This window comes from Drosophila miranda, chromosome XR, assembly GCF_003369915.1.
Source record: "Drosophila miranda strain MSH22 chromosome XR, D.miranda_PacBio2.1, whole genome shotgun sequence".
Taxonomy (NCBI): domain Eukaryota; kingdom Metazoa; phylum Arthropoda; class Insecta; order Diptera; family Drosophilidae; genus Drosophila; species Drosophila miranda.
In genome coordinates this window covers 10,366,281-10,379,979 of record NC_046674.1, presented here as the reverse complement: position 1 = coordinate 10,379,979, position 13,699 = coordinate 10,366,281, and the positions used below count along the sequence as shown (strand labels likewise).

The following is a 13,699-nucleotide window of genomic DNA, read 5'->3' as shown; positions in this document are numbered from 1 at the left end:
AAAATCATGTGCAACTCGGCCACTACCTACTGAACCTACCACGGAAGGACTGCAGATTGTTAGTGGGAATATAAACAGGTCACTGTTTGCGGCTGCGGCACATGCAACAAAGCTAGGCATCACAAACAGAGACAGTTGTAGGAAAGGTGATGAACCTGGGGCAATCGAAACCCTGGAACATCTCATCTGCAACTGCAAGGACAAGGAGGAAATACCTGGGCGCTCCGGTGCTGGCATCGCTGGAAGATGCCTCTAAGAGGACGCCACAGGAAATGATGGCCTACGCCAAAAACACCTCGATTCGCGAGGACCATACTGGCTTATGCGTGGCCCCGCTGAGGGCCGTCCGGGTTAACCAAACCTAACCTTAGTAGTTGGCCTACGTAGGACATGCTTTCAAAAACGGGTTTAAATATGCCACAAATGGCGGGTCTCGCTTTTGCGCAGTGCAACGGCGTATCGATGTATCGATGGGATATAATCCCAGCAAAATCTCATCGAACAAATGCTAATTGGCACAGTCTATAGATAGATATATTTCCAACTGAGATAAAACTGAAGATGCTTGCTCTGGAAATACCGAATTTTATTGGCCCCTTTTGAGAGAAAAATCCAATTATGTCGCCACCTCGCAGCGGCTTCAATCGAGGATTTGGGCGCAGCGGCGGAAGTGGTTCGTATTACAAAAATTTTGAGAAAACAAGGCACCGGCATAATGCTTCTGTACAACGTACTCGAACACGTAGTGCATACGGGTCGCGTAGATAGAAGACACAGACAGTCGCATGGCAAAGGGAGTCCACGGCGCAGGAACGGAGGAGCTAATCGAAGTGGTGCTGGTGGAATGAATGAGGATTTCAATGGTATGATATCTGAACTGACATATGGAGACCTACAAGAGACCTACTTTACCACATTACTAGATCTTCCCAGCGCCAGGTGGTCGGATATGCGCCTAACAGCTTTTGAGAAGAACTTTTATCGTGAACATCCCACAACCCAGAGCCGGCCATCGCACGAGGTCGAGCTGTTTCGGAGTCAGCACCAAATCGCCATTCGTGGACAGGCTCCGAATCCCATACAGTTCTTTGAGGAAGTTTGCTTCCCCGACTATTGCATGGACGAGATCCGGCGCCAGCGGTACTCCGAGCCCACGCCGATCCAGGCACAGGCCTGGCCCATAGCTCTATCAGGGCACAATCTGGTCGGCATAGCCAAGACGGGATCTGGCAAGACGCTCGCCTTCATTCTGCCGGCCATCCTGCATATCAATGGACAGCAGCCGTTGCAGCGCGGCGAGGGGCCCATAGCCCTGGTGCTCGCCCCCACCCGGGAACTGGCCCAGCAGATACAGTCGGTGGCCAATGACTTTGGCTCCAGTGCCTTTGTGCGCAACACCTGTGTCTTTGGAGGAGCACCGCGGTCCAAGCAGGCCAGCGACCTGAAGCGTGGAGTCGAGATTATCATCGCAACACCGGGCCGATTGCTCGACTTTCTGCAGTCTGGAGCCACAAATCTCCGCCGATGCACATATCTTGTACTGGACGAAGCCGATCGCATGTTGGACATGGGCTTTGAGCCGCAAATCCGTAAGGTCCTCGGCCAGATCCGACCGGACCGTCAGATACTCATGTGGAGTGCCACTTGGCCCAAAGAGGTGCGTCAACTGGCCGAAGACTTTCTCGGCAGCTACATTCAGGTGAGTCGAGTCCAGATTCTTGAGAATCCAAATCAAAACTTTGTCCGCCAGATCAACATCGGGTCCTTGGAGCTGTCGGCCAATCACAACATACGGCAGTACGTGGAGGTGTGCGGAGAGCACGAGAAGAGTGCTAAGCTCAAGGACCTGCTGTCGCACATCTACGATCAGGCGCACGCACCGGGCAAGATAATTATATTCGTGGCCACAAAGAAGAAAACGGACGAACTGGCCAGATTCATAAGCGCATTTGGAGTCAGTGTTGGATCGATACACGGCGACAAGTCCCAGATGGACCGCGATAGTGTACTGAACGACTTCCGAAGCGGACGGGCAAATATCCTGGTGGCCACAGACGTGGCTGCGCGCGGCCTGGACGTGGACGGCATTAAGTATGTCATTAATTTCGACTATCCGCAGTCGTCGGAGGACTACATACACCGGATCGGGCGGACGGGCAGAAAGCTCTCAAAGGGCACGTCCTATGCATTTTTTACGCGTAAAAACGCCAGGTGCGCACGTGCTCTGATTGATATACTTCGCGAAGCGAACCAGAATGTTAATCCCGAATTGGAGAATCTGGCACGCGGCGGTGCAGGAGGCGCAGGAGGCGCTGGAGGAGGTCGCGAACCGCGATCCCGCGTAGGCCGAGGCTCTGCCAGGAACCATGGATCGGGAAGGTATAATCGTAATGCGAATAAGAATACGAATTCAAGTCGGGCCCGGGCAGATCCTCGCTAGATCCTCGCTAGTATTTCTTGAGCCAAATAAAATGAAACTTTTTAAAAGCTTTCAATGAAAACTATGTTTTTGAATGTTTTTGTTTACAAAATGTACGATCTTACTTTTAGAAAACCCACTTATGAATGCTAATGCTATAAAATTTGTTGCTCCACCTCACGCCTTCAGGCCTGCTCTACTCCTGCGGTGCAGTGCGACGAGGAGTGCCTGCAAGGAACATTTGATCTATTAATAGTTTTATTCCGATACCTTAAGGATGATATTCACCTTTATCCTTCTGTTTGCGCTCCTTTGCGGCTCGGTTCGGGCCGTGGTGCTTTCCTTCAGGCGAGCTGCCAGTTCCCTTGCACTTTTTGTTGACGGTACGCACTGGATCGCAGTTCTGATCGCTGGCCCCGACTCCCTCTGCCTGCAACTTATCCTCGCGCGTCATTTGTCCAGCGGTGCACGGTGTCCAAGTGCCCTTCTCATATCGACATCCTTGGAGATATGTACAAATAAATTGTGTGAAATCGTAGTGTTGGTAGTTTAACCCACCTTTCTTGCACTTCTTCTGTATGGTTCGTGTTGGCAGGCAGTTCTGCTCCCCTTTCTTCAGAGACAGAATTCGAGTGCGCATGTTGGACTTGGCATCGCAGTTCGACCAGGCGCTCTTCGCATACCGGCAAGTGGACGCTGCAAATAGCGAAAACAAATTTTTAATTCAAGGTTCCAGTCGATTACTCGAAGAATTTCTCACCAGTTTCGGAAGCCTTTGCCTTGGGTCCTGGCCGTTTGCCCCCTGGATGGGACTGATGTCCATGCTGTTGTTGCTTTATTACCTGCCGCTGCTGCTTGTCACTATTTTTGTGGCCTTGCTTGTGCTTCGGCTGCGCCGGGTGCTGAGCGACTGCACTGACATTCTCCGCGACCGCATGCTTCTTGTGGCCCGTCCTGGACTTGTGGCCGCCGGCTTGTTGCAAATTATCCTGCGATCTGTTCGATTTACGGTTGTTTCTCATGCGCTGGCCATCCACATTGGTTGCGGGAGAGACTGTCTCCTCCGGCAGTGCCCCACGGGCCGCCCGGACAAGCGTATCGCCGGAGCGAGTCTTCATCACCAGGCGCACGCCATCAGAGACCTCTTCGCCATTAATCAATGAGGGGATGTCCGCCAGCACCAGCAGCACAAAATTCAGCACCGTTAGTGCGGACGCAGATGTAACTATGAGATTCATTGCTTGCCTTCAAAGTCTGAAACTAAAAGCAATAGGAATACGAAAACATATAGGAGTAAGTAGAGGTGGAGGAGGTGCAGGAGGTGCAGGAGGAGGCTCGTGTTCCGTCCACTCAAAGTTCAAGTCAAACAATTGAAAACTTTACTGCCAAGCTCCCCTACAGTCATGGATACGAGTATATGTACTAGCATGTATGTACGGGTATGTGGGAGGAGGCACATTTATGTACATCTGAGACCACCAAATGATATTCCAAACATATCTGACAATATCCCTTGTCAAAATCGTACAATTTGTGCGGTCAAAAAATAACAAAAACATGTACATATGTATGTACATATGTATTCTGCTGAAAACATAATCAAAAGTAAACATGCATAGCGATGGGAACGAATTGAAAGCTGAATAAATACAGCAAAAAAAAAAATACATCTCTCTCTGTGATTCTGACGCTGCACATCTGGCAGTCATGTGGGAAAGCTGAAGATGAAGAATAGTTCCACGATGAGCACATAAAGCAGATGATTTTGAACCATATAAAATGTATTATACATTTATTTGACTTCAATGGAATACTGAATACTGATTCTGACCAGAACTTGGGAGGCTGTGCCGTGCCGTGCCGGTTGGTCGGGAATTCTTATTTTGCCATTTCAGATACACATACATACATACATATGTACATACATACATCGTTAGATATGTATGTGCAGGACGAAGTTCTTCTCTCTTACCTTTCATTTAAAATTGCATTTGCAATCGTATCCGAATTAGTGCCGAAAATGAGCAGCTTTTGGGGTTTTCTTTCGGACTTTCTTTCTGGATGAAAAACAAAAAAAAACAGGAAGGTGAGCTTAAATAATGCTGCGCGCGCACAAATCACGAATGATGACAATCACACAAAGAAACTCACTCAAATGGTAGGAGACACTGTCCCGGGAAATGAGGAAACTGGGTAAACTGAGGAAAATGGACGCACAAGACAAGTTGTTACTTCACAAAAGAAATATCTAGCTAAAGCCAAAGAAATGTCTTGGGCAAATCGATTTTTACTGTTAGACTCTGCAACAGCGGAGGGATCGCGATTCGTCACGATCGGAGCTGAAAATTGAATTGAATTTTTTGAATTGGAATTGAGGATTGTGCTCATGAAGTGGTCCGCTTCACTCACGGCTGGAGCTGTCTCTTTTGCGCTCTCTCTCCCGCTCTGGCTCTTCCTCTGGCTCTTGCTCTTGCGCTCAATGAAATGGGAGCGAAATGAGATGGTTTCTTATGCCGTCAACATTTTTATACATACATATGTACCTAAGCATGTACAAGCATGCATACAGACATTTGTATGCATGTAGATATGTATGTTCGTGTCCAGTGTTTACTTTTTAATAAATCTCGAATACATTCTTATCAGTAACAAAAATACATTACATACGATTATTTACATATGTACATATGTATGTATGTGTGTATATTCATGCTAGCCTTTGCTGTCGTTCGTGTGTGCATGTGTGCGCATGCATGCAATATGCAAGAAGATTGTGCATACATACATATAAAGTGAATGTAAACAATGACCACACATTGTGTAACAGATTGGAGTTCTTTCTTCGACCAGCCGCACAGAAACATACATGCATACAAATTTATATATATGTATATATGTTTGGGCAGATATGAGCGTGTGTATGTATATCGAAGTACACAGTTTTGAGCAAGTTTGAGCGGACATTCTCTCAAAACAAGTTTCGAGTGACTTAACAGCCGAGCACTGGGGCAGATTCAAAGGGAATGGAATCGAAAAAATGTGCATACATATCGACACATGCACATATGTATGTACAAATGTGTCTGCCTTAATCTTGCTTGCTCCTCTTCCAACTTCTTCGTATCTTTTAATCCCCTACAACTCGGGATGGCGGAGTAAATGAAAGACCGGCGGCGATCGTTTTGCATGCGGATCCTTGAGTATTTGTTGTTGTGCTCCTGCGGAGTACGGGTCCACCACGTGGCGCCCAGGACCAAACCAAGGGCATATGTACATACATATGTACATATGTACAAGGGCATGTTCGTTAATTAATTTACACTCCCCACACACAGGCGTGTAATGTATGTACATATGTTGGAATAATTTTGGCCTAATTTTGTCATCAATTTGACGACTAGTAGGTAGTCTTAATTAACAGCATTTAACTCTTTGGGGACATACTACATACATACATGATTATTCACGCTGTTCCACCACTGCACCGGCACAGATTCCCGTTTCTGGCATCTGACGGAAGGAGATGTGCGCATGGTCGTGTCGTGGCTCGGGGTAACAATAAACTCCTCGTCGACAGCCAGCATTTAAAGCACTCGCTGCATAACAAACTACCCGAAAGATGTCTGCAATACCACCAGCCACCAGCCAGCATTCCTTATTTTCTAGGTTTCAGCCCCTAAAATACATACATATGTACATATATGGGTGCGCGTGTACTGTGTGTAAACAGCTATAGCTGTTCGATTCGGATTGGGATCATCATGTTCTTTAATGAGTCTATGCTGCATCCTTGTTTTACGATTATCCTCCAGGCCGCCAGGGAAAAGAATTTGTTCAGATTTTATTGAAATTTTTTTATTTCGTAATATTTGTATTTATTAAAGTTCAGTTACTTTTGTTTTTGTTTTCTTATATTGTATGCGTCTGCATGTATACGTACGTAAACGAATTCCACTTAATTTTGGGGTTTTACTTGGTTGTTCTTCGTCATGAATTAATAAAAGGTTTAGTTTCAGTTTAATACAGTTTAATGCCCCTAATGTGAGCTGTTTTTCTTCTTCTTCATATTTTTGTTTGTAGTAATGTGTATACGGTATGGGTGTATGGGTATTGGGTATGGGTATGGGTATGGGTATGCTTACTGGCAAATACATTGAGTCGTCGATAACGTTCAAAATGTATGTACGAGTGTGTATATGTTATCTGTTTGATAAAAAGATAAACCATCTCCGTAAAATGGTACAACTATACTGTTGAATTATTCGCATATGTATTTTAATTGCATACCATATTCAATTTGGATACGCACATACATCCATATAGTATGTAGGCATATAACTTTAGATTTTACCCAATGAAAATTAGATTTAAACTACTTTAAAATACCAACACCTACAGTGCAGCAAAACGACACATACAAATACTCATACAGATGCTCATTTGATGTCCTTCTTCTGCATTTTACTGGATTCTCCTGGATTTTCCCGGATATTCTGTTTCGTACATACAATATACTCGTAGTTAGTAAGTTCTTTGATTATTTTTTTTACAATATTTACACTAAGTGTTTGTTATTCTTGTATGTATGTAATTAATTAATATCAGCGAATGGATGACGAAGTTTATATACGGTCTCCAATTTGTTTCGTTTTCGTTTTCATTTTCTTTGTTATTTTTTATTTGTTTTGACTGGGTGTTTTGTGGTTTTGTTGTTTTGTTGTTTTGTTGTTGAGATCAGATACAGAAGCTGATATATTTTGCCAACATTTTACATCAATTATATGATTAATTTTTTGCCTTTGTTTGTATTTACGGTTAGTATTATTATGTGAAATTCAATCGAAGAACAACTCTGGTAATTTTGTTGAAAGGTGTCCGATTTAAACTGTTAGACAATTTAAGGGGCTTGCATCTACATACGAGTATTTCTTCGTCTGGTTCCTTCCGATTTATTCCGATTTCGTCCGATTTGGCAATTGCCCTTTCAGTTTTAATAATTTTAGAAAATTGTATATGTATGTATGTAAGTTGTATGTATATGTATTTCGCTTTTCGAATAAACTAAATGAGTAGGTATGTATGCTTGTTTGTATGTATTGTATGTATGGGTATTGAATGAATATTCCTATATTCTGCGTTGCATAAATACGAGTAACACATGTATGCTAAGTCCCGCAAAATGTTTGCTATGTTTAATGTTGTTTAAAATTGAAATTGCTGCCAGTTTAAGTTAGTTGAAGTGTATTTGTTCGCTGGAAACCAAACTACAACATTTAATCAAATATGTGCATTCAATTAAAATGCTTACGGGTATACATGGCATAGCAGACAGTTAATCCTGACCTGACCGTTTACTTGTTATACATATATTTAAAAAATAATTTCAACTTAAAGCATCTCTGACATCCAACATCCGATACAAACCAACATTGGGCATTGGGCTTTAAAATTATCATGTATGAAATCACTTAAACGCGTCCTTTGCGAGCGGCTGCATGTGAAATTAGAAAAAGAACAGAAATCGTATACTCATTTGCAAAATAGACTCAAGACTCAAAGCAGTGGGATGCCAAATAATGATGCCGAAAACTGACCTTTGTCCTTGTTTTTACGCTGCTCCTTGGCACTCTTGTCCTTGGACTTGCCGGGCTTGCAGTTCTTCTTGATAACACGCGTTGCTTCGCAAGAGGGATCACTGCTCGCCTTCAACTTATCGGCTCGAGTCATTTGTCCAGTGGCGCATTCAGACCAAGATCCTTTCTCATAGCGACATGCTGTCGAAATGATAAACGAACCGAGGCATTCGGGCATTTGAACAACATGGAAACCTGTGTCCTCAATGGGAGAAACTTACCTTTTTTACACTTCTTTTGAATGGTGCGAGTCTGATCGCATGCCGGATCTCCCTTTTTCAATGTCAGGGTTCTGGAGCGCGTGTTGGTTTTTGTATCACATTCAGTCCAGGGGTTCTTACCATAACGGCATGAAAGGCCTTAAATAGAAGTAAGTTACCGATTTGTTGTCATCCCGTCAAGTTCGTAGACAAGAAAGCCAGAGCCAAAGACTTACCATCACTCTTTGTGCCACGCTCGTTCCTTATTAGCACTTCGTGGTCGTCTTCCTCCCACACTTCTCCTTGCACGGAAGGAGAAGTCGTATGCTCGGCCACGGGAAGGGCCAGTGGCGTTTCCTGGCCCTCTGTGGTTCCCAAAACTGTGCTACAGAACACTGCCGACCATATTGCAAATGTTGCCAGCAAGAGCGCGTTATAATTATATTTCATGGTGTGACTGTTAAGTCCACTGCTTCCTCCTGCGGAAGGGGAAAAAAAAACTCACATATGTAGATGGTAGATACATAAATTTGCGCTTGTATTGGGTATTGGCACAAGCAAAGGCCAAAGTGATCCTTTTTTATTTGTAAAAGTTGAAACATTTTGTTTGGCCAGAGTAAAAGAAAACTTTATTCCCAGTGTCAAAGTGTAAAATCGTAAAACTGCAAAAAAAAAGATGAAAAAAACGACGCAGTTTCCCTACTCCCGACTCCCGCGACTCCCGACGCCCTGCCCGTTTTGCTACAGATACACAGCAGAGTCGCACGGAAACAGGGCAAATTTAGTTTTAAAAAAAATATACATATATATATGTATATATATATGTACATGCGAGTATGTACGTTATTGATTGCGCATTAGTGTATTTCAAAAGCGTTATTTGATCAACAATTATGCGGAATATACTGTGCAGAAAGGCAGCTTCTTGTGTTCGGATTGCACTGGCCCCGGGCACGCAAACAACGGTAAAATTGATAACTAACCGTTAGTTATACACACAAAACTGTGTGAGACGTACACACACACGTCCACAAATAGAATCCAGACTCAAAGACAGCGAAGGACAGCGTGGCGATGGCGATAGATTGTATCAACTGTTCTGGTTGTGCGACTCTTCGAAACTGAATGGCAGAATATAAGGACAGCAGCATAAAAGGCCACACCACAGCCGCGGCATGTACATACTCGTATATCCTGCAGGATTTCATGCTCTCAAGGAAGGCCCTTTCTCTCGTTTTTCGGCTCGCTTTCATCTCGGCCGTGTGTACTGAGAGAATGCGCAGCAGTGTCGGGGATTTTTATCAATGAGCTGCGCATGTTCCACATATAAAAATATTCTACATTCTATTTTTATCCTAAATGCTGTGGCGTTTCAGCGCTGCTTGCTCTGCTTGCTGCCTGCTGCTTCCTCTGCCTCGTCTGCTTGCTGCTCTGCTCTGCTACTCTGCTGCTCTGCTGCTGTGTGCGTGGAGTGGCGTGGCGTGTGCTTGCACAAGCGAAAATTCGTACATCCCAGGCTGAACGATAGATATGGATGGATTTACATATATACATACATACATACATATGTATGTACATATCGCCACGGCAAATATAGAATTATGACAGACCCAACAGCAGTTATCAACCCCTTTAGAAACTCTCAAGTTGATGGAAATCACACGCATTTGCTTCTTTACATATTAAATGTATGAAAGTAAAGCACGATGATGCCAAAAACTATCCCATTTATCCGAATTGTATGTACATACATATGTAAGCGTACATTACATGGCGGCTAATCACGATGGTCGCATTCTTTCCAGGTGTATAATCACTCGGCAAGGCGAACATGGGCCTTAGGTCCGATTCAGTGAAGCGTGCTCACAATGTCATAATGCAAGCTCCACCCTGTCATGCATCCTGCGGCCACCCACCAAATGCGTTTCCAGACCACTGAAGAACCAGTCTTTCCGTATTCTACCAGAAAAGCCAAATCAATCAGTTTTCAATACGTTTTTATTAAATGTATAGTCTTTGAAGACATACTAATCCAACTTAGAGTAATCCTTACTAAAGTCAAAAAGAAATATAAGGCATAACACAATGTTGCGAAAACGAAGGGCACCATATATACATATATGTACATAGTACATTGTATATTCATATGTACATATGGCTGTGTGTATGTGTGTACTGTATGCTTTTTTAATTGCACTGCGACGCGTCGTTAGCAGCAAACCTGAGGTCAGTATGTAGGCGTTATGGGCTCCAACTGCTATCATAAAACTTAATAATGCAAATGTAATTAAGTCACCTGACCTCTCTGGCCTCTCATAGGCAGACTCCCGCTCAGTCCTGGCAGTCCTGACAGTCGCCGCACCTTTAACAAGGAAATTGATGACGTTGCCGTCGCGTCGTTACTTTATGACAGGAGGCCTTTATGCCTTACGATTTGATTAGCCATTAGATGGCTGGAATAGTTGTGCGCTGACTTGGTTTGCAAACAAAATGCTCCCAATCAATATAAATCAATCAACTTCATGGTACATACCATTTACCATTATTTTAAAACCACCATAAAGGCCACATTCTATGGCTTTCTGTTGCCTTGACCTGCATTCCATTCGAAACCTATCAGCATTTCGGCTTCTTTTACGTGAAAATTACCTTAACCTTAACCTTAAAGAGGATCGTCCTGATTATCATGATTACAGACGCAGTCTGTACTGGAACTTGCAGGAATAAATATCATTTGTAGTTCAAGCTGTCTATTGTTTAAAGGAACCATTATTATTATTAGTTTACCTCCGAATGCCGGGCTTATTTGTTAAGCTAACAATTAGCATTATGAGTCATTATAAATATGTATAAATAAAGCAGCTTGCATGTATGCACATGTGCGCACCACTTGGACGGCAGAAAACGAACGGAGCCAGTGTTCCAGTCAGTTAAACAGCCATTCAGTATACAAATTTCACGAGTGGCATAGACAAAAGCTCCCGGAAGAGAACAGCGGTAAAGGGAACAGTTATCATTGATTCTTTGGTCAGTAACAATGTGCTGTGCTTGTTTCCATGGCAACGCCCTGTGTTTGAGTTTGAATTTGGACAGCATAAAGCAAATCAGCATGCATCAGCGGTTGAATACATGTACATACAGTGGTTATCAGTTGCTGGATAGCCGTTTCCAAGTATCGTCAGAGAACAATTTTGGCTCGGTGCAATCGGAGATCAAGTGTACAAGTATTCAGCAAATGCCAATCACTTTTGCCAGTGCTTAAGCAGCTCCGACTGAAAACTGAAAACTGAAAACTAAAAACAGATCTCTACTTAATTATGGTGGGATTGTTTTAGACAGACAAGATGCACGTAATGTTTACTTTGACCGGCAAAGCCGCGACGAAAATTGTATTGTTTTGCTTCCTGATCTCGATCGTGTCTATACTATTTGCGCTGTGCGTCTCTCTGCCATTAAAACAGAGCAGCTCGGCATGTATGGCCATCGAAACCTGTGATCCATTTAAGCCCATCTGTGCAACGTCCATAAACGAGCATCAGTTTTTCTACAGCCAGTGCGAAATGGTACGGGATATCTGTCTAACCGGTAAGGGTAAGTATCAAGTTCCCGAATTGGACAACTAAAAATGACCGCTAACCTATTTCTGTGTTCTCAAGATTGGAAATCCGACTACTTAAGCCACTGCAATGTCAGCAAGCTTTAGCAGGACATTTACATAGGATATGCATTCCAAAGATTATACAAATTTAATTTACCCAGTTGTTAGGGGCTCAATGAATGTTGTTCGTGAATCTTATATATATATGTATTTATAATAAATCGGGTTTCAAGTCTTAAATATAAGCAATCCAAGTGGCAACAAAGAAAGTAGTTTCATTTCCTACTTAACTAAGTCGGCTAACTTTGAACGCCTATACTCTTTCCTGGCCTCATCAAGGAGCACATTGTGCAGCAGATTGCGGTTCTGTGATTGATCCATTAATAGGGAAGGGTAGGGATTGCCACGGAGTTCAAGCACCGACTGTCTGTAGTACATTCCCGGATAATCACGCGGAGCTTTGTACATTCGAGTGTACGATACATTGTAGTTTTCGTAGCGGGGAACGAGTACTTTAAACAGCTTATGTACCAGCTGTTTCTCCAGGAGCCAATAATCAGCTAGTTCCATAGTGGCCCTATGCCGGTCCCCATGTCGTATGGCATTGGAAATGAGCTGTTTTCGAATGGGAATGGGATGTATTCAACTGAATTGGAACTGAAAAAGTATTCGACATTTATACGCACCAGTTCGGCGTAGCCACGAGCTTCATCGGCCCGATTGTAGTACAGTTCAATACGCTCATGCTTCATCAAGGCAGTAACAGTTTTACGTAGCTTCAGCAAGCGCCCCTCAGCTCCATCTGGATTTTTCAAATTACGCTGATTGGGCCGCACAGCAATCCGCAGCTGTGACATCAGTTTAGTTACATCTGCCTGATTCATTTTTATCAAGTTTAAACTTTAAATTCTAAGGAAACCAAAAGACGAGGCCGTCACGTAAGACCGGCGAACAGCTGACAGGCCCCAATCGATGTTTCCACACCAGTTACACGATTAATCGACAGGAAATATCGGAAGTTAGATATACACGGATCTGCAAAATTATTTATTACTGTCATATATTTGATCTAAAATAGTGTTTACCGTTAAGCTATGTGCTGCAATATGCCCTGCCGCACAAGAGACTCCACCTGGGCCCGCGGCAAATAGTGCTGACTGTTCTTCTTCAAATGGATTAGCTCTCCATCATCCAATTCAAATTTTCCATAGTCCTCCATGCAGCGCACTTCAATGTACAGAGACTTGGGAGGCCGTAGATTATTTGTCAGATCGATGCCCTGCCCTTGGCTGCAGCCAGCGATGCACATGTAGGCCGCCAAAGACTTGGAGTAGTTGTTGAAAAACTGAACCTCGGGCTCGCACAGGGCCTGCTTAATATCACCAGGAATAATTGGTCCGAATTCCCAGCGTAACGCTTTGATGCGTTTACTGCGCTCGTACAAGTAAGCCAGTAAACAACGTTTGTTCCGCTGCAACGCCGCATGCCTATAATTTAGCAGCGGCCACAAACTCCGATCGCCAGAGCTGTTGTAGCTGGAAGCCTGAGCGACGTTCTCCTCGAAAATAGCCTTTATCTCCTCAAGTACTTGGCGCACTCCGTCGTCATCAAAAGCGGGAATGGTTTGGGAGGACCTTTCCAGGTCCTTCAGCAATTCGAAGGCTTTATCGCCAAACAATTTGTTTTCGCGGCTCATTACTTTCTTTTATTTAGAGATGTGTGTTACCGCGCGGCACCGATAAGCCGATAAGGATTCCAACACTTATCGTGTCTGTTGTGTCGATAGTCTAGTCCACAGCCCAACTCGTTGTGCTGGTGCAATCATGCCGAAATGCAATTTAGAGCCATG

The 13,699-nt window shown here is 43.8% G+C and overlaps 6 protein-coding genes across 7 annotated transcripts; 2 read left to right on the top strand and 4 right to left on the bottom strand.

Annotated features, from left to right (window-relative positions):
• The first annotated feature begins 209 nt into the window (after window positions 1–209).
• On the top strand, window positions 210–2,501 carry LOC108152098 (ATP-dependent RNA helicase p62-like). Its single transcript, XM_017281149.2, has 4 exons — window positions 210–673; window positions 747–863; window positions 924–1,699; window positions 1,751–2,501. The coding sequence occupies exons 1-4, from the start codon at window positions 619–621 to the stop codon at window positions 2,438–2,440; spliced, it is 1,638 nt and encodes a 545-aa protein (XP_017136638.1). The 5' UTR covers window positions 210–618; the 3' UTR covers window positions 2,441–2,501.
• LOC108152100 lies at window positions 2,496–4,758 on the bottom strand. Of its 2 annotated transcripts, none has more exons than XM_017281151.2 (6): window positions 4,571–4,758; window positions 4,392–4,476; window positions 3,180–3,679; window positions 2,978–3,115; window positions 2,708–2,920; window positions 2,496–2,647 (listed from the first exon to the last, which is right to left on the bottom strand). In XM_017281151.2, exons 3-6 carry the CDS (start codon window positions 3,655–3,657, stop codon window positions 2,616–2,618), a joined length of 861 nt encoding a protein of 286 aa, XP_017136640.1. In that variant the 5' UTR covers window positions 3,658–3,679; window positions 4,392–4,476; window positions 4,571–4,758; the 3' UTR covers window positions 2,496–2,615. The 2 variants fall into 2 exon arrangements, with proteins under 2 accessions (XP_017136640.1, XP_033243119.1); XM_033387228.1 differs by having other exon boundaries at window positions 4,392–4,472.
• A 1,675-nt stretch (window positions 4,759–6,433) lies between these two features.
• On the bottom strand, window positions 6,434–9,389 carry LOC108153234. Its single transcript, XM_017283071.2, has 5 exons — window positions 9,236–9,389; window positions 8,489–8,731; window positions 8,274–8,411; window positions 8,014–8,193; window positions 6,434–7,910 (listed from the first exon to the last, which is right to left on the bottom strand). Exons 2-5 carry the CDS (start codon window positions 8,700–8,702, stop codon window positions 7,888–7,890), a joined length of 555 nt encoding a protein of 184 aa, XP_017138560.1. The 5' UTR covers window positions 8,703–8,731; window positions 9,236–9,389; the 3' UTR covers window positions 6,434–7,887.
• Window positions 9,390–10,478: 1,089 nt separating this feature from the next.
• Window positions 10,479–12,001, top strand: LOC108151221 (follistatin-related protein 1). The gene is made up of 2 exons (XM_017279701.2): window positions 10,479–11,843; window positions 11,909–12,001. The coding sequence occupies exons 1-2, from the start codon at window positions 11,597–11,599 to the stop codon at window positions 11,953–11,955; spliced, it is 294 nt and encodes a 97-aa protein (XP_017135190.1). The 5' UTR covers window positions 10,479–11,596; the 3' UTR covers window positions 11,956–12,001.
• Window positions 12,002–12,017: 16 nt separating this feature from the next.
• On the bottom strand, window positions 12,018–12,837 carry LOC108151218 (39S ribosomal protein L17, mitochondrial). Its single transcript, XM_017279699.2, has 2 exons — window positions 12,537–12,837; window positions 12,018–12,465 (listed from the first exon to the last, which is right to left on the bottom strand). Exons 1-2 carry the CDS (start codon window positions 12,732–12,734, stop codon window positions 12,133–12,135), a joined length of 531 nt encoding a protein of 176 aa, XP_017135188.1. The 5' UTR covers window positions 12,735–12,837; the 3' UTR covers window positions 12,018–12,132.
• Window positions 12,838–12,862: 25 nt separating this feature from the next.
• On the bottom strand, window positions 12,863–13,678 carry LOC108151217 (DNA replication complex GINS protein PSF1). The gene is made up of 2 exons (XM_017279698.2): window positions 12,936–13,678; window positions 12,863–12,885 (listed from the first exon to the last, which is right to left on the bottom strand). Exon 1 carries the CDS (start codon window positions 13,544–13,546, stop codon window positions 12,938–12,940), a length of 609 nt encoding a protein of 202 aa, XP_017135187.1. The 5' UTR covers window positions 13,547–13,678; the 3' UTR covers window positions 12,863–12,885; window positions 12,936–12,937.
• Between the last annotated feature and the right edge of the window lie 21 nt (window positions 13,679–13,699).